At 34.2% G+C, this 24,607-nt stretch overlaps 1 protein-coding gene across 1 annotated transcript; it reads right to left on the reverse strand.

Annotated features, from left to right (window-relative positions):
- Positions 1-492: 492 nt before the first annotated feature.
- LOC123554236 (uncharacterized) lies at positions 493-20,806 on the reverse strand. Its single transcript, XM_045344234.2, has 3 exons — positions 20,648-20,806; positions 4,299-4,856; positions 493-700 (listed from the first exon to the last, which is right to left on the reverse strand). Exons 1-3 carry the CDS (start codon positions 20,785-20,787, stop codon positions 574-576), a joined length of 825 nt encoding a protein of 274 aa, XP_045200169.1. The 5' UTR covers positions 20,788-20,806; the 3' UTR covers positions 493-573.
- Between the last annotated feature and the right edge of the window lie 3,801 nt (positions 20,807-24,607).

The raw sequence follows: 24,607 nt of genomic DNA on the forward strand, positions 1-24,607 counted from the left end.
TATAAGAACCATGCAAATGTCTCTGTACATGCTATACCCTACCCCTAGGTATTCTATAAGAACCATGAAAATGTCTCTGTACATGCTATACCCTACCCCTAGGTATTCTATAAGAACCATGTAAATGTCTCTGTACATGCTATACCCTACCCCTAGGTATTCTATAAGAACCATGTAAATGTCTCTGTACATGCTATAACCTACCCCTAGGTATTCTATAAGAACCATGAAAATGTCTCTGTACATGCTATACCCTACCCCTAGGTATTCTATAAAAAACATGAAAATGTCTCTGTACATGCTATGCCCTACCCCGAGGTATTCTATAAGAACCATGTAAATGTCTCTGTACGTGTTATACCCTACCCCTAGGTATTCTTTAAGAACCAATGTTCTTATAGAATACTTAGGGGTAGGGTATAACATGTACAGAGGCATGCTCTTTCTAGTCTGATGCCAGTGGGCTGAACTAAAAATGCAGAACACTAAAACTTGAAATGCAGTTATTTATTGTCAATCAGATGAACATTGACAAAAACAATTGTTAATCATGTCACGTGTCTCCAGTTGCGCTTAGCAGGTATGGTTCTGATAAATCCATCCTAGTTCGGTTAGAGTCGAACTGTCTGCCTCAAATAGGCTTGCAGTTGGCTTTATCCAGCCCCACGGATTCGTTATTCTGCTCGTGTACCACGCATATCTAAAATACATAAAAAAGCAATGAATCGCCATTCATATTTGATACGAGCAGTATATATAAACGTCTCTTATCTGGCGAATTAGATACATACCACAGTCCTACTTCGTTGTATATATCTAAACAGTCTTATATAAACCATAAACACCAACATCTTAATATGTAACATGCCTTGTGAAGTTTTTTTAATTACTTACTTTAAACCAATGAACCGCATTTACCATATAATATTCAAAAGATCATATACAAGCCGTAAAACACCAAAGCCTGAAGTATCTTAGAGTGTTATTTTAACGGTTCGGTTTCAGAACATATTACATCACACAGCCTTTGCGTTTGTTTCATTTAACAGGAGGATCATTTCTGCAGGAAACAACACACAAATATCAAAATACACCAATCAAAAATATTCAACACACTTGTACCTGTTGTTAGTTTGCTTTTTCTGGAAAATGAAATCACGTGAAATTCCATCAGTTCACCTTTGAAGAGCGACAGGATGTGGCCAATATGGCATGTGACATTTATGATCAATTCTTACTAATAACCCACTAGTATAAGACCTTGCAAAAATGGAAGTTGAAAATATTTTGAACGCTGAATGCATTAGTGTTCTTGCGTAATTAAGCAATATAATCTAGAGACAGGCCTTAAAATTCTCAAAGATAGATTTACATTTAATGAAAAATAAAGGGTAAAGGTAGATTACCCGAAAGCACAGAGCACCCCAAACATAGCCATAGAGCCATGTATCGTAAAGTTGGGTGTAACGGAAAAATATTGCGGACGGACTGCTTTAAAATTTCAACAACAAACTTTTACATTTTAATAATATGCAAAATGCAGAAAAGGTGGAGCTGAGTAAGGGTTAGATAAAAGGGTCGGTTGTTGGGGGAAAGTTGAAAAAGTCAAGGATGAATTCAACAGGGAAAGCCACGTTCCTAAAACGCAGTCTCCTTATGCCGTAAACCACAGCAGCGCGCGCATACACACACGCACCCTCACATACACAAACACGCATCCCCCCCACCCGCACACACAGAGTCTAGAAATGGAGTTCTAAGATGATTTTACAAAGGTGAAAGAAGTTTAAATAGTTAATCTAGAATTGTGGACCGCAAAGAATGATAACTCTTACCTTTGGCTAGTACGTACTTACAAGCATATATATCTATTAGTTTACATTCTTTTCAATTACACAATTGAGTGGAAACTGTTAAAGGTTTTGGACGCAGTATCATACCTTGATGCACAACAAAAACAGTGAGGATTTATTTATATGTGTTTGATTTACCCTTCGAAACTGCTTTATATGTTTTGTCAGCTAAGATATGGTAAAAAGTTAACATTTATCAAGCCGATAATAAAATGCCAGTAAGTATTTCATAATATAATCTAGTGTAAACATATGCGTCCCACCACTCACCAGTCTCAGTCTTTCGTTTTTAAACTTGTGTAAGCAAAATAGTGGGCAGAATTTTTGATAAGGGAAAGTTAAACTAGAGCTGAAGGTGATGAATGTCCCCGTAGCACTGACACAATACATTGCAATTTGACGCACCCAAGACTGCATAATTATGTGGACTGTAAGTATAAAGACTCTATGTATATAGTATAGTAACAAAAACAAAGTGCCATAACTCTGCAGAGTATCTATCTAAAAGAACGTAACATGCACCATGCACAAGTACGGTTGGTACTGATATCTTGTGTGAAATTTCATTAAGTTGTGTGCAAGGGTTCGGGAAATTAGGTGCGCACAAGATTGCATATGCAGACTGTATGTATATAGTATATTAACAAAAAACAAAGTCATATAACTGTGCAGATTTTTTTTCTGAAAGAACCTAACATGCATCGTGCACACCTAGGGTTAAAACTGATCACTTGTGTTAAGTTTCATTAAATTGTGTGCATGGGTTCAGGAGATTGTGCGCCCACAAGACTGCATATGCAGACTGTATGTATATAGTATAATAACAAAAATCAAAGTCCCGGGTACAATTACAGGTCATCCTACAAGTCCGCTGTGCCCATCTTGACCGAAATATATCAGCATTATTTGCATTTACTTTGAACACAATTCTATGACAGCTAAAGACTTTGTCCGAAAATGAAAACAGTCAATTTTCTAACCCCTTTTACTTCCAAAAAAAGCCAGTCAAATGAAACAACAACAAGATCTACTCTTATTAAACCTACAGAACATGAGACGAAAGAAAAACTAAAAAAGTCAGGTCTAGCAATACCGTTTAAATCATTCAAATGAAACAATTCATTTCTTATTGTTTTTTTAGCTCAGCTGAGCTAAAGGGTCATGGTGGGCTTTTGTGACCGATTAATAACCGTCGTCAGTCGTCCGTCTGTCAACATTTTATAAAAAATCTTCTTCTTGAAAACCGCTAGGCAGATTTACACCAAACTTCACAGGAGTGATTTTGGATAGCCCCCTTTCAAAATTTCTCAAGGAATTTAGTTCTAGAACTATAATAGAACTCTGACATTATATAGTTGTTCTCTGCCATATTTGTTCAAATTATGCCCCTTGGGTGAAAAAGAGGCCCTGACCCGGGGGTCCCAAGTTTTACATAGACTTTTATAGGAAATGCCTTTAAATATCTTCCTGTATGAAACCACAAGATCTAGGCCTTTGATATTTGGTACGTAGCATTGCCTTGTGGTCTTCTATCAAGATTGTTCAAATTATTACCCTTGGGCAAAAAGAGGCTCCGCCTCGGGTAACCCAAGTTTTACATAGACTTATATAGGAAAAATCTTTAAAAATCTTCTTGTTTGAAACTGCAAGGACTAGGCTTTTGATATTTGGTATGCTGCATTGACTAGAGGCATTTTGCCAAGATTGTTCAAAGTTTGCTGCTGACGTGAAAAGAGGTCCAACCGGGGCGAGGGGCTCAAGTTTTATATAGACCTATATAAGGAAAAACTTTTAAAAAATTTCTGAAACCACAAGACTTCGGCTTTTGATATGTTGCATTAACTAATGATCCTGTACCAGTTTTTTTTTCAAATTATGCCCCTTGGGTGAAAAGAGGTTCTGCCCTGGGGTCCCAAACTTTACATAGACTTATATACGAAAAAAAAAATCTTCTTGTCTGAAAGTTCAAGGCGTAGGCATTTGGTATTTGGTATGTTGCATTGCCTAGTGGTTCTCTCACAAGACTGTTCAAATTATGCCCCTGGGATGAGAAAAAGCCCTCCCTCGGGGTCACTTATTATATGAGTTATATAGGAAAAATACTTCCAAAACATTTGATCATATTCCCTAGACTGTTAATTTATAATAACTTGATGACCCAAAGTAATTAGGGATTACTTGAGTGTGACCTTGACCTACTGACCTACTTTCTTGTTTTATTAAGAAACAGCCTTGAAATAGCCATCACGACTCTCTTGTTTTCGTTTTATAGGTATTTTTTGATGTTGTTGTTTTTTCATATGAAATAGTTTTAAGGTAAAATAGAGATCTTAGATCTAAGCAGTGCACTTTTTAAGTAACACACTGTCAGAAACAGCAAAATGTGAAAAGAGGCATAGTGATGGTTATGCGCATAATTAAACTTAACAACAAAAAATAACATACCTATGTACATAAGGTGCACTGTCTAGTCTTGGTAGAATTGCTTTCATGTAATTAATCACTTGGTTAACGTTGGTGGACCTGCATGCGAACTCGGTAAGCCAGATCGGTTTATTGTACCTCTCGTAGAGCATTTCCAAGAACTCCATGGTAGCGTCAGCGTTGCATGAGTATTTATGCGTGGCGATTGCGTCAAAGCTGCAACCTTCACATCTTGCGAAGAATGCATCAAACCAAGTAGTTGTATTGTGATTTGCGAGGCAATGGGTCGCGCCACAGGGGGCAGCAGATGGTGAAACCAAGGTCATGTTAGTAGCATTATTTTGCAGAAGAGGCCATCGGTCAGCAGCTTTCTCTGGAAGTATGCTGGACTGTTGTTTATGATTTGGCTCGTTACAACCTAAAACAGCAGTTGCACCGGAACCATGGTGACATGTGTAGTCTGTTTTTTTGTACATACCCCAAATCATGGGGACGAATTTATTACTGAATATACTGTCAATTACCGAGGAACAATCATGATTGTCGTAGAAGTCATCGGCATCACAGCCCCAACTATACCTGCCAAAATAAAAGTTGTTTATCTACAATCGTTTTGTTTCTTTACATCTCTAGCTGAAACTATTGCCTTATCAATAATTTCTGATAAACAAATGTATATATTCAGGCATATGCACCAAAATATAACGAGGATCATTGAATATATGTAATACAGCTATTGCTATGATTTATTTGCAATCGACGACAAATTCTTTGATTAGATGGGCGTTCCAAAAAAAAAAAAAAAAAAAAAAAAAAAAACACATAAGTCCTTTAATATCTTTTGGTCCTATTTTGCTAGAATTTGAAAATTGATGGATAAGAACATGCTAAATGTGAAAACTTGAAATCTTGCATAAAAACTACTTTTTTTCACTGGATCCGCCCATGTATTAACGGGAGAAAAATCGTGTGCAAACAAGGCAATTCACGTACTGTTAACACCCGATTTTTATTTTGGAAATGCTTTCCCAGGGTCGTATATGTATTTATGCGCAGATTGACATCTGGTATCTACGTCTTGTTTCTTTCATAAAAACCTCTTCTTGGAGCATTAAAGATGCAATCTAAACGATAGAATGTTTTACTGTTTCTTGTTTCTTACATAAAAACCTCTTCTTGAAGCATTAAAGATGCAATCTAAACCATAGACTGTTTCAGTAACTAACGGCAAATGCGCTGCCCCCACATTGTTCGTACTCGTTTCTTACCTTGTTTACTCCCCTTTTAGAACTCGGCGTCAATTCAGATTTTGTAGACAACCGTGAATGTTAAAGAATCGCGTGTTTACCTGTGCGATTCTTTGTTTTTAGGAATCATATTTATGATTTTGGTAAGTATCAATTGGTAAGTATTTATCTAATTTCTCGAATAATTTATATAAACAACTTGGAAGCTTGACACTACGTTCGTACTCATCCGTACTCCAACTGTGCCCGTACTCAATATAACTCGAATGTAAAGTTACTATTCTTGAAATTGTGATCGAGTCCACCAAATTGTGAAATGTTATGAACAATTATTGGTAATTTTATGTTTGTAATAACGAGAGATAAAAAAACGCTTAAAAAACCTCCAGGATGTGCTTTTGATAGTGTTGTTTATTTCTGGGCCCTGGATACGGATATTTAAAACATGTTTACCGTTTCCAAGAACAACAGGAATGGTAAATAAAAATGTACCGGGGTCGTCAAGTCATCACATATGAAAACAATAAAGTCGTCGTGTAATGTTTTTATGCAAGAATAGCGACAATACACGTTTGTTTTGTGTATTAACGTCTGCAGAAGCCCGCGAGACTGTTTGTGATCTCGACCTTCGTTAATACACAAAAAAGTGTATTATCCCTACATTACATGTTTAGAACATGCCCATTATTTATTAATCGTCTCTTACAATGTCTCTGACCATTATGACGCTGTCACATCATAGATCTACATACTCGTGATTACCAGAGGTTCAATGTTTCTCGCCATTACAATGCATTTTCTACACTTTCCTACGAACAAATGCCTACTGTTCAAATGGTATTCCTATCATATATTGATGAAATGGAACATTGAACAGGTATTAAGGAGCTCTTTAATTTGTTTTCAGAACATGACTGAACGTTGTTGTCTTTTGGTCGTCAGCAATGTTCTCCTGACACTTTTATACCTCTCGAGCCACTAATAAAATACTTGAGACACACCATGAGAAAACCAACATAGTGAATTTGCGACAAGCACGTATCTAGACTAGCCTGTGCATCCACGCAGTCTGGTCAGGATCCATGCTATTCGCTTTGAAAGCCTATTGCGATTACAGAAACCATTAGCGAACAGCATGGATCCTGACCAGACTGCACGGATGCGCAGGTTGGTCTGGATCCATGCTGGTCGCATACGCGCTATGTTGGTTTTCTCATGGTGCGACTCAAATACTTTGTCCTTCAGGGCATTGTCCCTTCTGTCGTATGCTGCATAGCGTTTGTCTTTTTCCTTGTTTTTGATTCTAATCACTAAACGTTTTCGCATGTCTCCGTTCACTGACTTTCAAACAATAACCAATACAATATGCCTATCAAGTACAGTAACGTGAAATAACGTCAGAGTTGACATCGTTAACGCAGTTTGACACAAAAGTATTTCGATTAGTTTTCGGCGAACGCCGTCGAAGAACGAATTCTCGACCTGGCCTAAGAAAATCTGTAAAAAAATCCTTTTGAAGCAAAAAAATGCAACCAAGAAGAATAATAGCAGTCTCGGTTCGATTAAGTATGTTCATGAGAGATAATGAAATGTGAAACACCTCTCGCGCCCCCTAGCACCGGCTTAAGTGGAACTCTTTTACACATATGTTGAATGAACTCCAGGATTCTAAACGACCAGAAAATATAACAACACTGAATCCAAGTACGGGGAGACATTTTACCGATGCAACACGCACTTAAAGATTGTTGTGATAGTTAATACTATCTGTTAAAAGATCCATGCCACGTGACTTAAGTTTACAAATCAGATTACTTGATAATGCATTATTACGGTGTTCCGTTTGAACTATCGTGACTTTTTATTTAATACTAAACCGCGATGCACGATGGTACGATGACGAAAACGCGATGACGCGATTGCACGATGATGAAACAAAGATGGTACGATAGTGAAAACGCGATGGCACGATGATGAAATCGCGATGGTGCGATATCAAGCCTGTATTTTACTGACACATATACTGTATCACTGCGCATGACCACCGGAAGGCGATGGTACGATGGTGAAAACGTAATGGTACGATGGTGAAAACGCGATGGTACGATGGTGAAAACACGATGGCACGATGGTGAAACCACGATGGTACGATGACGATAACGCGATGGCACGATTGTGAAAACGCGATGATACGATGGTGAAAACGCGATGGTACGATGACAATAATGCGATGGCACGATGGTGAAAACGCGATGGTACGATGGTGAAAACGCGATGGTACGATGGTGATTACGCAGTGGTACGATGGTGAAAACGCGATGGTACGATGGTGAAAACGCGATGGCACGATGGTGCTATGGTGTAAACGCGATGGTACGATGATGAAAACGCGATATTACATCGACATTTCACCATCGTACCATCGCACCATCGCGATTTCATCATCGTGTCATCGCGTTTTCACCATCGTACCATCGTTGTTTCATCATCGTGCAATCGCGCCATTGCGTTTTCGTGCATCGCGGTTTGGTATTAAATAAAAAGTCACGATTGTCCAAACGGAACGCCGTACATTATAGATAATTATCAAAATGAAAGATTTATGCATTTATTGTGCATAACTTAATTTAAATTATGTGTGCTACATGTATAACGAAATAGATTAGATCTGAAACGAGAATGCGAACTAGATAAATAATATCAAAATACGCTAGTAAACCAATGAATTCGTCAGTATAGCACACATTTGAACTGTTGAATAGCTGATGATGAAACATTTTATTTGTAGAAAGTGATAACGATAACATTTCTCAGAAAATGGTTACATGTTGTAAATATAAAAAAGAATAACGTAGCCCGTATCATCACTTAAATGAACACTGTCACAGACTGAAAACAATTTCATTTAAATATTTCAGTTTTGTTTCTTGCGAAATAATATATACCAAATAGTGATTTGTTGAAATAAAATCATTCTTTGGGAGTTCAAATGCGAAGATATTATATCAAAGTGATATAATAATACGCATCTGGACGACAAATGATTATTTCTTTCAAGAACAAATCACTGTTTGAGATATATTATTTCGATTCTAGTGTTGTATAATAACACATAGTCTCAGTCTTCTTTGTTTAATAGGGAAACTAAAACCGAAGCGTGTTAGTATTTCCATTTAAGATAATAAGGAAAAGCTGTTAACTTCATTGTTTAGTAAAATCAGAAATACTGCGCTTTAAAACTCCTCCTTGGAAATTTGCTGCAGAACTTTGCGTTTCTACGTTTTGTGACATTTGTTCAGGCGAAAGCGACGAATTTATATAGTTTATCTTTTGATATGAATATATAATGGCGGCGTTCAGTTTCATTTTTCTATTCATAAATATATATGAAAACTACGATGGCAGATTACTGGAACGTTCGAAAATGATGTTTCTGGACCAGTTTTACATACTGGATTTTTCCCTTTCTGTACACAATACATGCAGATGTAGCGTAGCCGGTCCGCTAAATAAATATTTTAGTACAAGTTATTTTTTCTACCTAATTTACTTTCCGTCACTAATAGTATAACATCTAACTGTGCGCAGCGCAAGACCTTAGTCCTGGCAGCTTACAAGCCACTACATGGTTGCTGTGTGAGCGTGCGTCCCTTTCAGTTTAGTCCCACAATGCACAATCTGCTCTGTCTCTATATTTATACAGATTGGTCATATACATCATTTACGTAAGCAAAATGAATGAATTCTGGTACAAACCACAAGTAATAAACAATGAAAATATTTCTCTTAAAATATAGATAAATTGTCGCTCAAGTTACATCCATATAACACTTACATGGCCTGACTAATTGTTTAATGGATCATTTTATGTGCACTTCGTGAGAAAAAAACAAACAAACATGTTAGCTATCTTTTTCTATAGTGACGCACTTATTTATTAACATAGATTTTAATCTGTTTAGTCTCGCTTTTTTGTAGGAAAAGTGTTTATTTACTTATGAAAAGATATAAGGAGGGTGTGTTTTCTTTCCACAGAGAGCAATTTTTTCCACAGAACAAACAGTTGTATTGTGCATGGAAGGACCCGGGTACGTAACAGTCATTCTTGCATACCAGACGGGGATTTCCGGTATCTTTACCGGTGCTGGAAAAATCCATCTTACACCCCGGGGTGTAAGATGACTCTCGTGCTGTAAATGACGTATTACGAACTACATATATGTAGAAGATTTATGTAGTAACATATATTTTATTTAAAAAACGGAATAAAAATTCAATACCTTGACAGTTCCTATTGGTTCCGGATAGTATATTTCTCGATTCAAATCACATTATTTTATCAAAAAATCATAACGTTACGCTGCAAGTTATAAAACAAAACCGGAACTAAACTTTGTTATTTGTTTTGAAACGTCATGAGGTCTTTCCTGTTTACGGACGTTGGTTTCCCGCGCTTTGTTTAAATACACTGCCATATGAAATAGTTCTAAAAAGAAAGCCGTTCGATTGATTTTATTTTTATTATTATTTTTTGAAATCGGTATGCAAGAAAAAGATTCTGTCACTGGTTATAGGTGCAGATGGAAATATCCGGCTCTCGGGTAACTGTTTAGGCAGTAACTCGGCAAGGAGCCTCGTTACCGTCTAAACAGTTACCCTCGAGCCCGGATATTCCCATCTGCACCTATAACCAGTGAAAGAATCTTATATTATGCAACTCTTACGTTATCGGTATATGTTATATGAAATTAATGTTACGTAATTACTTTTATTAACATATTAGTTTTCCCTATCTTTGTTACAATTTAGAAATTTAATTTTGCGCAATATATAGAATCTTTAAAACAAATAAGAACATAAGTTACATTATACAAAAACAAAACGGAACATCCAGACTTTTTCAAAATAAGGTTTATTTAAAAATCAGAACATTTAAGAAGCTTGTACATGTAACAACAATTTCATTGTAGTCACTTTAACCAATGTGTTTAGCGAGTGTTCAAGAAAATCTTTATTCATATGGAAATACTTTTCAGATATGGTTATTTACAAACTGGAAGAGCTACATGAAGTTTAGAAAAAAAATATCACCAGTGTTACGAGATCGGGTAAAATTAAAGTATGGGAAAATCATTTTGACAGTATTCTTGGAGGAAAGTGGTAATACAAAATGTTTTCTTTGGACGGAATTTTGTGAAACTTTACTGAAATCGGTTCAGCAAGAATTTTATTCAGTGTACATCTGGTACTAGTAGTTCCTTTCTAAACAAAATGTTTTCTTTCGACGAAATTTTGTGAAACTTTACTGAAATCGGTTCAGCAGGAATTTTATTCAGTGTACATCTGGTACTAGTAGTTTCTTTCTAATCAACAAATTTTGTTTTGATATTCCCGAATAATAAAACTACATGTAAGTTTCAGATATCAACGTTCAAGGAGGACAACCCACGTGAAAAAAATAGAGAAAAATAACAATATTCCTGTCTGATGTGCAAATTTGACGGGGAAAACTAAAAAGATATAATGATAGACACTTTTCTATTTTTGGAGTGTAGATACATGAAAACAAATTCTATCGAATGATATTTTAAATAATCCACTACCTTACTATTTTTTTTTTGCATTACATGTCAAAACTTGATAATCTCCCTTTGACAAAAAGTATTCCAATGAATCGTAACAAAATATAGCAAAAAGAGGCATATCCTTTCTACTATGCATTGCAGAAGGCACTTAAGCAGACTGTATCATTTTAATTCTTTTTTCTTTTTCCTTTTAACCCCGCAACTCTGTGCTTCCGAGAAATCTATCCTTACCTATTATCTAAATATAAGAAGCAAATAGCATCTCGGTCTGTGTAGGAGATACATGCATCTTATATGCCTGCTTGTGTAAGACAGGGTTTTCCCAAACCTGAGGGGCAGAATGACAAAGAAAACACGTTTTACTTAGGCAGTCGTGTTCGATAATTTTTCTCGCGTCCAGTCGACGTCTATGCAATATTTTCAAGTATGTCATTTTTACTGTAGAAAGGTCAAAATATCACCTTAAGCTTGTTGGTAGTTACCCCTTTTGTTATTTTCCCACTCCGAGCTCACTATTGTTTTAATCAGGAATTGTATTCGAGATAAAGCGAGATTTGGACAAATCTTTCAAGAGAAAAGGGGTTTTGTAAATCAGTGAATTATTTTATTATTCCTTCTCTTGAGAAGGAATATTATAGTTCAATAAGTCACACTTGACTGAGCTACTGATACCGAAAGCTGTTGTCATTACAAGCTGGCCAATAAAACTCCTTGACCTTAGAAATAACCTCTGACGTTAGACTATTCTTTCCTAATTGAGGCGACACTCTGACTGAACGCTTTCCGTGGATTACATATAACTAAACCCGAGGATGTTATTTCCTCCATTCTTGAAGAACATAACATACATTCAGTCGACCAGATAGACATATATCAGCAAATTTAAATGTAAACAACTAAATATTATCGTTACCTTGAAATACATAGTTACTATATATAAACAAACCCCATTGCGACCCTTTAATTATGCGCAACAAATTCACCTTCGAATCGTAATGGATTGACCGGGTCAATGTCTTATTGCCGTATTTACTCTACTGAAAGTGGTAACAGATTTAATTTGTTTTTGGATTTAACAATTTATGTTAAATAACAAGCGTAAATACTTACTTGAAATTTTCTGGCAGTATAAAACAGACATTGCAACCAAAATTTTACAAGATGATCATTTTATTATTTATATAGATATGCCCTAGAAGGAACTTTTGCTATGCTTTAACTTGTAATAATCCACTGTTCCATAAACCAACAGTTTAAGGCTTAACAATTATATACATTTTAAAGGTAATTTGCTTGCTTGCTGACACATTCTTTAACCCTAACCCTGCTATTTTTTTATAATGAGCTTGTCTATCTTTCAATTTCGACAGTACCATTAATTGTAAAAAGGGGTGTTTACTAAAAAGATACTGACTTAATGGCGAACAGTGAAGATCTTGATCAGACTTCACGGATATGCATTCTGATCGTGATCTACATTGGCCGCAATTAAAGAATCAATCGTGTCCAGCAAGATAAGGGTTAAGTATTATGGCAATTTGATTATGTTTTGTGATGACATGAATAGTAATTTAAGAAGGCGGTTTTGATGGAAGTCTGTTTGATTTATCTCTTTAAGTTGTTATTGTTATTAACTTACTAAAGTCTTTATGATCCTAAGATTTAATTAACATGCATGACACTATATTTTATTCCTTATTACTATTAGCACAACACCAGAATGTGTGTGACGGTTATTCAGTCAGAGAGGTGGCATGGTAACTGTTCATTTATGGTTTACAGCTTCCAAAAGTCTGATGAGTCATGTAAATTATATTGTATTGTATCATTTGATTCTGTGCATGCTTACTCATTATTTTCTTTCATTTTAAGGTGTTTTTATTTTCATTTTTGTGAAGTAAGGGACCACTGTGCTTAAATATGTATCTTCATGATGACTCATGACTGAATTAATAATATACACATGCAATTATTAATGTATCCAATAAGTAATCAAGTAAGCATTTTATAGCAATGTGAATTGTACTGATTGTCTGTTTTCAGACTGTCTGTTATAGTCAGAGTACTTTTTGATAGAACTTTTTGAATTATTTTGCTGTAATAGAAATAGAAAATAAATCAAAGCCTTGGGATGTCTGGTGGTTGCGGGTTTTGCTAGATTTATTTTCATTTAGTTTAAACATATTTATTCCCAAGAGTACATAACATAGATTTGTATATTTACAACAACAAGTTAACATGATACTAAGGAAAGGATAAGAATGAAAGACATGTCTTATAGAATTCTTCTCCTTAGGCGGACAATAAAGTTTGTATGTAAACACAAAAGAGCATTATATCATATTATACTCGTAGTGGGAATAGGTCGTGATACAAGTATCTGTATAGTGTAAAATGATAATGATAATTAAAAATAGAAAATAGAACAACGTTAAGTACTAAAGACTAAAGTAATCAGAAAGAGGAAAGGCAGAGAAAGATAGGGTGGGGGGGGGGGGGGGGGGGGGGGGGCGAGTATTGTCTCGGAATGAAAGGAAAGGCATCACGAAAATCTCTTACTCTCAGATATGTAATTCTGAACATGCGTGAATATTATAGTATTATCCTGGTCTGAAAGGAATGGGTTTCCAAAGAGCAATGTGTTGAGATCAATCTCATAGTTTTGTAGATTAAGTAGTAAGACGTTACGGCAAGCACTGTATAATCTACATTCGAAAAGGAAATGGAAGTTTGATTCAATTTTTCCACACGTGCATAAAGGAGACGGAGAAATGTTTTTCATAAAGAGGTGATGGTTGAGGGAACTGCATTTAGTGCGAAGTCGTGTGTGAAGAATTTGGAGTTTTCTGCTACCAACGTAATAATACTGTGGCGTTTTCGTTTTGTTCTTGTAAATTTGACTTTCATTTCAAATGCCAATCTATAAATATACATGTATAAGAAACAACTACTAATGTGCCTCATATCTAAGATAAAGTCTGCCTGACCTTACATGAGCAGCTGGAAGTCAGTGATGTAACCATAGGCTGGAATACCTTATCATTGACAAATCTTATATAATCTAAATGGCCAGTGTGAATGGATAGAGTTTGAATAAATTCTGCTTGATCACTGATAATTCATCCGCATTGTTCATGCATGGGACTATTTTGTGCAGCACATGAACATCCTTCGGATGTGATTTGGAATCAAATAAAGATGCTACATGATTGCCAGAAATACACTTAACTTTGGTAGCGGGATAAACCCGCAACCAAAATGGTAATGGGCATGGCTAGCTTAAGATGTGAATATCGGGTTTAATTTTCTCTCCCTTGATTATCGATTGTTTTAAAGCAGTTTCACCTGATTGGATATTGATAATTCACTTTCATATATTCTAATTTGATCGGCAATACGTTGAAATAAAGCTTTAACTTTTGTCACTTAATAGATTCATATAGAAATATTATCTTTGTAAAAATAAACATTTCAGTAAAAAAAAAACATATAAAAACATTATGTTGGCTTACGATGCTGCGAATTTCATGTTTTCATGTAACAGAAAATAAATACATATAAATAGATTTATCCTTTTGTTTTGAAACTTTTAAGTCCGTCATAAGGAGATGGCCAAATATTTTGAAAAAAAAAAAAAAAAAAAAAAAAAAAAAACAAAAAAATAACACCACCACCAACAACAACAAAACATGTAAAGTAAGTTCCATACTTGATCACTAATATAGAGATACATGAAAGCATGACAATTTGACAAAAAGAAATCTAAAGTGCCATTCCTATTTGCGTTGATTTTACTGTTCGATAATGGTGACTGTTTTGCATGATTTTCAAGAACAAAACAGCATGATTTTCAAGAACAAAACAGTGAGAAAAATGAAAGTCGCACCAAGGTCTGGATAATCCCACTGTACATACTCATGGAAAGCATGATTTATTTTTTCAGCCTTGTTTTTTTCCTATCTAAAATGGGCATCGTATTGCTGTTTGTTATTTCCTCATTATTTGTACATCTGTGGAATTCACGATGTATATTTTATTTGAATAAATGTACCAATTCCGCTCCCCACTCATAACTTAAATGTTCACAGAAATAACAAATAAGATAACATTCTTTTCCATAATCTGAGTCTTATTGACCTTTTTATTCTCCTATCGTCAAATACTCTAAAATATCTAACTGTTCTTAAATCCTATTGTCGTATTTTCCTAAAACAGCTGGAATAAATAAAACTTATGTTCTGTTCTGTTCTGTTCTGTTCCGATATGTTATATGCTGTTCTCTTTCGTCATTATGATGAACGCTATCATTTAATATCCCTGGACAGAATTGTCACTTATTGTAGTTTTGTAAATCAACATCACATAAGTTACAATAGAGTTATAAGCAAACCGCCAGTTTTTAGTTTTTCTTAGTAAACGTTGACGTTAAATGGAAGCACGAAGTTTTTATCTGTTTGAATCTGTAAATAAGTCATCATAATGTTCATAAAGTCGAGAACACCTACATATGTGCTGATAAGTTGTCGTACTTGGAAAGACATGATTTATTTGCTTCTAAAGTGAAAGAATTTGTAAAGTTTAATGATTATCACTATATGCTCAGTATATAAGTGATGGTGAGATACTTTTAAAACAAAATTTGAAGCAAGAAGCTATTCAGTCAGAATAAATATTTTTTTACATCAAATGGAAGAGGAAAACTGTCATAATGTCATATCTGTTAAAACATTCACAAATGTAAAGAAATATTTGAAACTAACCGTTGAAAATAGTTTGCCTATAGTATATAATCTATCGCTCAAAATTTATTCAATTGGGAAACCAATATTGATTACCGGGCTACTTTCAAGGGGGACAACCTACTATGATATGCCAGTTGAAATAATTAAAGCTGGGGATGTACCAAATAAGACCGAGTACAACATTACACGAGTGCCTTTTCATATCAAATTGAATAAAATAATAAAATGCGAGGCTCTGTCAAGCATAAAAAAGTTTAATAAATTCAAAGTGAAAAGACACAAATCTTTATGTTTTATCACAGGTTAGCTTTTCCCGATGAAAAATTTCTTCTTTCTTTATGTTTTACAAAGTGAATTAATTCAACAAACGTCTCTTATATCAAAAATGACGCCAACGTCAAAGCTTTAGGGAGCGGAACTATTAAAGTTTTCTTTCTGTCTAATCCCTTTCGAATATGGGAAATTCTGCCTTGAGGCCACACCAAATTGATACTTTTTTTCAAGATAAAAAAAATTAAAAATCAGCTTCCGCTCGCTTCAGTTTTTGCAGACTGGTTTTAAAATTTTAGAGTTGGCCTTTTTCACTGTCTTGGGCCAGGGATCATAAAATTTAATACAGTACTTTAAATCATAATTATCCATTTAAACTCGAGGAGAACATGATTCAGCCTCTGTACAAATCTCAATAATTGCACCAATATGTTAATTACTTTGTTTACTTGTTCAGCATATTGTCGTTGTTTACAATTTTAGCAATGTGAGTCACCGTTGAATGTTATGTCTATTTGTTTTGACCCTAATTATTTTGTAAGTTTCGGTATCAGTCATCTATTTACGAAAATACACAATGATGATGGATTCTACATCTGTTGTTTACTGTTATAAGAGTACATAATGGACGTTTTTGACTTACACATTTTTGAAATTGCTTCGAATATTTTGAAATACTTGTAAGCATGTTATTGCGATGCAGTTCGTAAAAAGGTATACTCAGGGAATTGGGGAAGAAGAGAAAAGAGAGGAGGCTGAATTAAGAAAAGGGACGGTCAGGAAATTAGAAATGTTTTACAAAAATAGGATCGGATAATTGAATAGTTCAGTTAAGTTCAGTATCGGGCTTGGGTTAAAGTGCGAGTTAAAAAATGTGGATGATTTAGAGTTGTTTATTATGTTATTGATTTTTTTAGAAATTATAAGTACAAATTGTTTAAAAGTTTGGCACGCGACAAGAACTATTTAAGAAGCTTAAGTACTTATACCTTGGGCGATTCTAAGTATAGTTCATCTCGTAAATTAACCCGTGTTTGTTACAAAAAATGCTGCCTTTCTTAATCTATGCAACCTCGTGGTGTTTCAAAATTTGCTGAGTTTCTTTAACTGGCTTGCGTTGTTACAGTTAAACATTTTCTAAATTTGTCAGAATTCGGCCAAAAGTAATAGTATCTTTTTATGTTCTTTCTAAAATCATCGTCAAAAGAGGACACTTTATTATATAGTGCTGTTCGTCCTCTACATCGTTCGAACGACAGATTAGACATGTGCGCTCAGAATAATCTTGATCAACCCATCTACCGGGAAATGGTGATTACTTGTCCTAAATTTAACAGTTTACTATACTGAGGTATTCCTTCCTGTAAAGCTTAATAAAATAATCTTCAAGTTGAATAGCTTCTTTGAATAATTAATAAATTCTGCCTTTATCAACAAAATTTTAGCTTCTGATTTTGACTAGATTTTTAGCTCTCTTTCATACTATACTGTTTATGTCACGTTAACAATTTCGGGTTAAAGTTGTTGTCTTTGTGTAAGGAAAATAACGTCAGCATTGTGAATGGACGGCTCGAAAAGGGTAATTTTATATGTTATAATACGTCCTGTAATAAGAAGCCCGCAAGCGTGGTGGATTATCTAATTATAAGTTACAATAATTTTGCCAGTATTTCAAATATGAAAGTATGTGATTTAACTGAATTCTCGGGCCACTGTCCGATTGAGTTTAGGTTAAATTGTGAGGATATGTTTTTTTTTATCAGAATGATGTTTTGACATATGATGCAATTATTTGGGAAGATAATGATCCTATTCTATTAAATGATGTACTTAACGAGAATAAACACATTTTTGATGAAATTTTAAACAAGTTAGAGTCTGACGAATCAGAAGTAGACACCTGTATAAATAATCTGAAAACTATATTTTTTTTTATATTTCCTACCAATTACATGGTAAAACATCTACTGTGCGTCCCCAAAAAAAGATACTTAAGAAGTCCCCATGGTTTGATGATAGATGTATACAGGCTAAAAAGTCCTTTTGTAATGATAAAAGAGCATTTAAAATAAATCCATTTGAAGAAAACAGATTGAAGTTCCTCTCTAGCAGGAGTGCATTTACCAGTATTAAAAGAAAGGCAAAAAGAGATTTTTGTTACACTGAAATAAGCAAACTAGCTGAATTAAGCAAAAGAATTCCACGCCAAGTTCTGGAAATATATTAAAAAGTACAAGAATAAAAACATGCCAGATTCTGTTAATATTAGCTTAAATGAGTTTCCGAGCATTTTAAAACGTTATCCAACCCTTTGCAAGATGATTTTATGTCGGATAACGAGAATATTTGTAGTGCAGATCGAGAACTTACGCATGGATGAGCTCGATTGTCCATTACAGTTGAGGATGTATCCAAAGTAATTCGTAGTTTAAATAGACATAAGAGTTGTGATTATGATAAAAATGTTGCTGATTTTTTCATTGACTCGAATAATTTTATTTCTCCTTATTTGGTTTCTATCTTTAAGAAAATATACGACTCGGGTAGATACCCCGAATCATGGTGTAAAGGTGTGATTATACCTATCTTTAAAAGGGGGGATGAGTCGAACCCAAATAATTACAGGGGAATAACTCTTGTTATCATATTAACAAAAATATTTTCACTAACTCTAAGAAATAGAATTAATAAATGGTGCGAAGCCAATGATGTTTTTAATGATGTTCAATTTGGATTTAGAGATAATCGTAGCACTAGTGACTATATTTTTATTTTTTTTTACACAATTATTCAAAACGCTTTGTATAATAAATCTAAATTATTTTGTGCCTTTATATATGAAAATGTCCGACTTTTTGGACATCACTATTGGCTTAAAAAAGGGGAACCATTCTCGCCTCTACTGTTTATCCTGTTTTTAAACGATATTAGTAATTGTATAGATTTCAACAACTTAACAGAGAATGTTTTAAATCAGTTGTCTATATATATGTTAATCTTTGCGGATGACATCGTTTTATTCACAACAAATGCTGATAGTCTACAAGCACAGCTAGATTGTATTTATCATTATTCTATTAAATGGGGCTTTAAGATAAATGTTAAAAAGACTAAAGTCTGCATTTTTGAAAAACGAAAACAAAATCATGCATTTGAATGCTTTGTTAATGGTGAGAAATTAGAAATTGTCGATAATTTCTGCTATCTAGGTGTAAACTTTTCATACACTGGTAATATGAAAAACGCTGTAAAGACTCTCTCCGATCAAGCCTTAAGGGCATATAGCAATTTGCTGTCTATTTAGTAGGATTATTCTAAATGTTAGAACGAAATTATCATTTTTTGATACAATGGTTGCACCTTTTCTATTGTATGCATCTGACATTTGGGGAATATACGATAAAGAAATAGATAAAATTCATTTCCGATTTTGTAAAAATGTCTTGGGTGTGCGTAATCAAACCTCAAACTTGGCTGTTTTTGGAGAACTTGGTCGTTTTCCATTGTCTGTTATCATGAAAGAAAGAGAGCATTAAAATATTGGATAAAAATCAAGAAAAACCAAGATATGCCTATGTATAGACTATTTGTTGAACAATGCAATAGCCGAAATGTAAATTCATGGTCTCATAAGATTAAATCTTTGTTAGATAATTTAGGCTTTAGTGATGTCTTTTTGAATTTTGATTCAAATTGTAGCTATTATAATATGTTTAAACAACGGTTACGCGATTAGTATGAATTGTACAAAACTGGAAAGCGTCGATTCAAAATATATCAAAATTGGAATATTATAGAAAATTTAAAGTAAAATTCTATTATGAGAAATATTTGGATATATTGCAAAGCATTTTACTGAGAAGGCAATACACCAGCTTTAGAACTGCATCGCATAGCCTGGAGATTGAGGTTGGACGTTATATTGGTATTGATAGACAGCAGCGTGTCTGTAAAATGTGCTTAATTAAGTCATTTTGTTGAGTCCGAATATCACTTTCTACTTTGTTGTAACAAGTACTCAAACATTAGACAGAAATATTTTATAAATACAGTCTGGCCGTCTGTACAGAAATTCATTAATATTATGTCATCTACTAATAAGAAATGAGTGATCAAAATGCTAAATATGTAAGCGAAGCTTTTAAATTACGGAAACAAACCCTTGAAGTTCTAACCGCTTCTTAGTTTTGGTTACTATGTTATCTTTTTGGATGATATGTTCCGCTTTATTTGTATGTTATAATTGTTTCTATATTTTATGTCAATATGTCTTGACCATATTTGTAACTGATATTGTAAATGGTCAAAGGCATTTGTAATGCCGATTTGCCAATAAATGAAATGAAATGAAATGCTATTAATCCTTATTAATTTGGAATACGTTATTTTAATTTTATTAAGCCAGCAATAGCTAAATATGTTATCCTCTTTAAATAAACTTATTATTATTATTATTATTATTATTATTATCTTATTATCATTCTTTATAAATATTATAAACAATTATAGATAATTTCGTTACTTACCACCAGCTATAGTCTGTTAGGACAGAAAAGTCTTCACACCTGAACTTCTTCCAGCCGGCTGCAACGCCTTTTTTCCAGCACATGCCAGCGTCAACTAATGACTGCATACCCAGAAATACCAGTAGTATTGCTCCAAACATTTTGTTGGTGTTGATTGTTAACCGAAGAAAGCGACGTAGAAAAGTCTGATGTATCTGTTTATATATATTTTTGTTCACCCCGAGGGTATGGTTTGGAGTATGAGGGACTTTAAAAAAGTAACATAAGAAATGATTTTTACAGGACGCGAGGAGTTTCTATAATGACACAGTCAAATATGAAAACATACTCGTTTCTATGCTTGTATAGTCGATTGACTTAAAGCAGAAGTCCCCTCTCGTGCCCTTATTTACAAATAATGCTTGTTCATATCTGACAGAAAATGTGTACCTTGCACTCAACTAGATAAATTATATCCAAACAATAAGAAAGAAACGGGTGTACTTAATAAATGTCTGAAAAGATAAGAAATATGTTCCAAGGGGAATGTTAAATGTATGATTAGCTATGTAAATATCCATTTTTGTTCAGTTTTACAAATTTCGTTATAGCAGAAAGAATTGGTAATCGTATAATTAACAGGTCTAGTTCAACAGGTCAAGCAAAAGTGCCCTCTGTTTGATAAGTCATAATAAACTGTCTGTTCTGATAAAAACGGCCTCCCAGTTAATTAGTCAATTGGTTCATTAGACAGAAGGAGGCGACACAAAGTAAACATAAGTCCTTCAATTAAAAAAGTAAACTGGTGCTGTTTAAAAGCCTGATTTGGCTTTTATTTGGATAATATCATCGCTGAATTAATTTTTTTCTTGTTGTCATCAGTTCTTAGGCAAAGAATGTCCTATCTGTTATCACTTTGATAAACATTCTATTGTTAAACATTCTCAAATGAAGGGTACATTGAATTTTATATGTATTAAATACTTAACTATTCCTATCTCGATTTTTATCTAAGATTCCTTTACTTTGATGACAATGTATACATTGTTTTGAAAAAAAAAACAACAACACTCTTTGAATAAAACTTGCTAAGAAATACATCTAGCCAGGAAAGTTAGAATTCATATTTCGACTTGTTTTATCAGAATCAGAATTGAGGTTTCACTGGGCAAGTGCCCTATATTTATATAAAAAAACAAATAAACATTTATTTATATTGGTATTCTTTCGAAAAAAAAAAATGTGCTGATGTAAGAATGCGGGGTGTAATTTTATTTGATTCTTTGATTATTGTTATCATTGAGTCGTCGGCATATTTGAATCATTTTTTTCTATTGTCTAGAACTTTATCAAAAGCCTTATATTTATGGAATGTATAAACTAAAAACATTCTGCAGCGTGTGCCTGGTTTAATGCTAGACCCTTAAGCAAGTTTACATACTGGGAAAATCAATTTTCTATGATACTTTTTCCAAAAAAAGAAACAAAAAAAAACAAAACACACACACACACACACACACACACACTCAGCGTTTTTCTACATTGTACATTTTGATGAACCGTCTCAAGTTGAAGTAAACGTATTTTCTATTATATGATCTAAATAAACATATAAACATATAGGTCCGTGTGTATATTTATGAGATATTTGTTTATGAGTACAGAGATCCGAAAATTTCAAACTAATTTTTAGACTCTTTTCGACTTTTTTTTGCACATGACAATATTTGAAATGATTTTTTTCTTTTCTTTTTTTGCTTTAGAAATTAGTAAAGTTACAGATTTTATAAATTAGCACACAGCTTGTCTTTCCTTCATGGGTTATATTTTCTCCCACATGACGGGTCCAGTTTTTATTCTACATTTTCCGGATAAAAGACTTTGCACTATTATTTCCATTTCATCAAACGTGCAAACTACCTTAGCACCAAACTCTTTAAATTTCATGTTCACCTTGGTAAAAATGTTTTAATAAAAATTGATTCTGTAATACCTAAGTCTTTAGAATTTAAAAATTGTCTGGTGCTAACTTGATTTCAAAATCACTGTGTTACGACAAACCTTTTAGTTTTCCCCCACCCCCGATGTGAAAGTCAACAACAGCTGAGGGACTATTAAAAGTAATTAGTGACGCTCTACACATAAAAATCGTTGTCTTTCGTGCGATATGTTAGTAATATATATATCTCTACTGACACGTTTGTTATCTTGATTACATACAATACGGCTGTATACATTTCATTTCATTATAGCTGTACATCTCCGTGAAAGAAATAACGAATGAGGTATTAATAAAACATTTGGCGATTAAAAAGTCTATTTTTATTTACTCAACATTTTGCTGGTTGTTGTTTATTTGAACGGAAATGTTTCTGCTGCGTGTCAGGATAGAGTGTGTAAAATGCAACCACATCAAATATATACTTTGTGGAAGATGAAAACCAACTTTAGTAGAAATGTAAGCTAAATGATTGATATATTAGGTCAACTTGTGGTTTTGTAAGTAATCTTTCCAACATTTGGTAACTTATATTACAACGGACAACACCAAGGATGCCATTTGTACTTCTTTTGGCATGAATACATCGCTTCTTCGCAGTCTTATTGGTGGACCGCTAAACTCTGTTTTATAAATGCCAGTTTTACATTTGCCTATATAACGGTCTCTGAAAACCGCCTCTAAAAAGAAATTCTTCAGCTGTGTTTTAATTTGTACATATACATAAAGTAAACAGATAACAAGTAAATATAAACAAATAAAATAACACTACATGGAGTGGGGCAACACACTGAAACTTTTTCTGCTAAAACACGGCTGTGAAGTTTATTATACACCAAGTATGGCAATTTTAAAGTATTGCAACACAATTGCCATTCTTGTTACATTCTATACAAGATTGTAAACACAGTATTTCATTTATTTGTGAACAAATGTACAGCTATGTTATTAATATCATTCATGTCATAGTTTTTATTTCGGCTTCGTCGGCCTCTACCTAGAGTACGTGTGTGTATGGCTGGTTAAGAATTTACGATTGTTTGAATGTCGAAAGACTTGAATAAACCACAATGTTCAAAATATATTTACAGATTTGAGCTGATTTTACATGTCACTACATTAAACATGAACAAGTCCATCAGTCAATCATTTTCAGCATACACATCTACCGTATTATATATTATATAATTTTATCACATGTTTGCCGTAAAGCCATTACATAATCAAAGCACTGAGAGGACTGATGTGGGCAGCGGTTGACGGCTTCTGGTGTGTGTGTGTGTGTGAGTTCGGGTTTAACGTCTTTTTCAATATTTTTTTCAGTCATATAAACGACGGTGTCTACTTGTACCAGTGAGCACAATGCCCAACTTTATAGTGCTGCCTCACTGGAATATCAAGCCGTTGACACGTGGCATGATATCCCACCCAGTCACATCATATTGACACCGGGCTGACCAGTCCTAGCACTATTCTCTTAATGCTGAGCGCCAAGCGAGGAAGCTACTAGTATCATTTTTACGTCTTTGGTATGACGCGGCCGGGGATCGAACGCAGGACCTCCCGCACTCAAAGCGGACGCTCTACCACTAGGCTACAGAGGCGGTTAATGGGCATGAACTGTTAGTTTAAGTTTGGTGATTCTAGTTAAACTACTTTTGATTAATAAGCATTTCCAACTTTTATTTACCAAATCAAAGGGTAAAACTCTGCTTTTACTCTGCTTTTACTCTGCTTATTCAAAATTTTGTGAGGTTTGGTTAATCTTGCTCAAAACGTTTTTGGTATAATAAGCCTTTTTTAACCGATCAATGAGAAAACACTCTTCTTTAACTGGAACAGTAGATGTGAGCAAAGGTCATGGACTAATTGATAATTATGTAATGTTATGACAAGCGCTTGTAGAACACTTTCATGAATGAACTGATAAGGAACAGAAATTATTCGGTCACTGCGTACTTTACATTTGATGTATTGACCTT

This window comes from Mercenaria mercenaria, chromosome 7 (assembly GCF_021730395.1).
Source record: "Mercenaria mercenaria strain notata chromosome 7, MADL_Memer_1, whole genome shotgun sequence".
Taxonomy (NCBI): domain Eukaryota; kingdom Metazoa; phylum Mollusca; class Bivalvia; order Venerida; family Veneridae; genus Mercenaria; species Mercenaria mercenaria.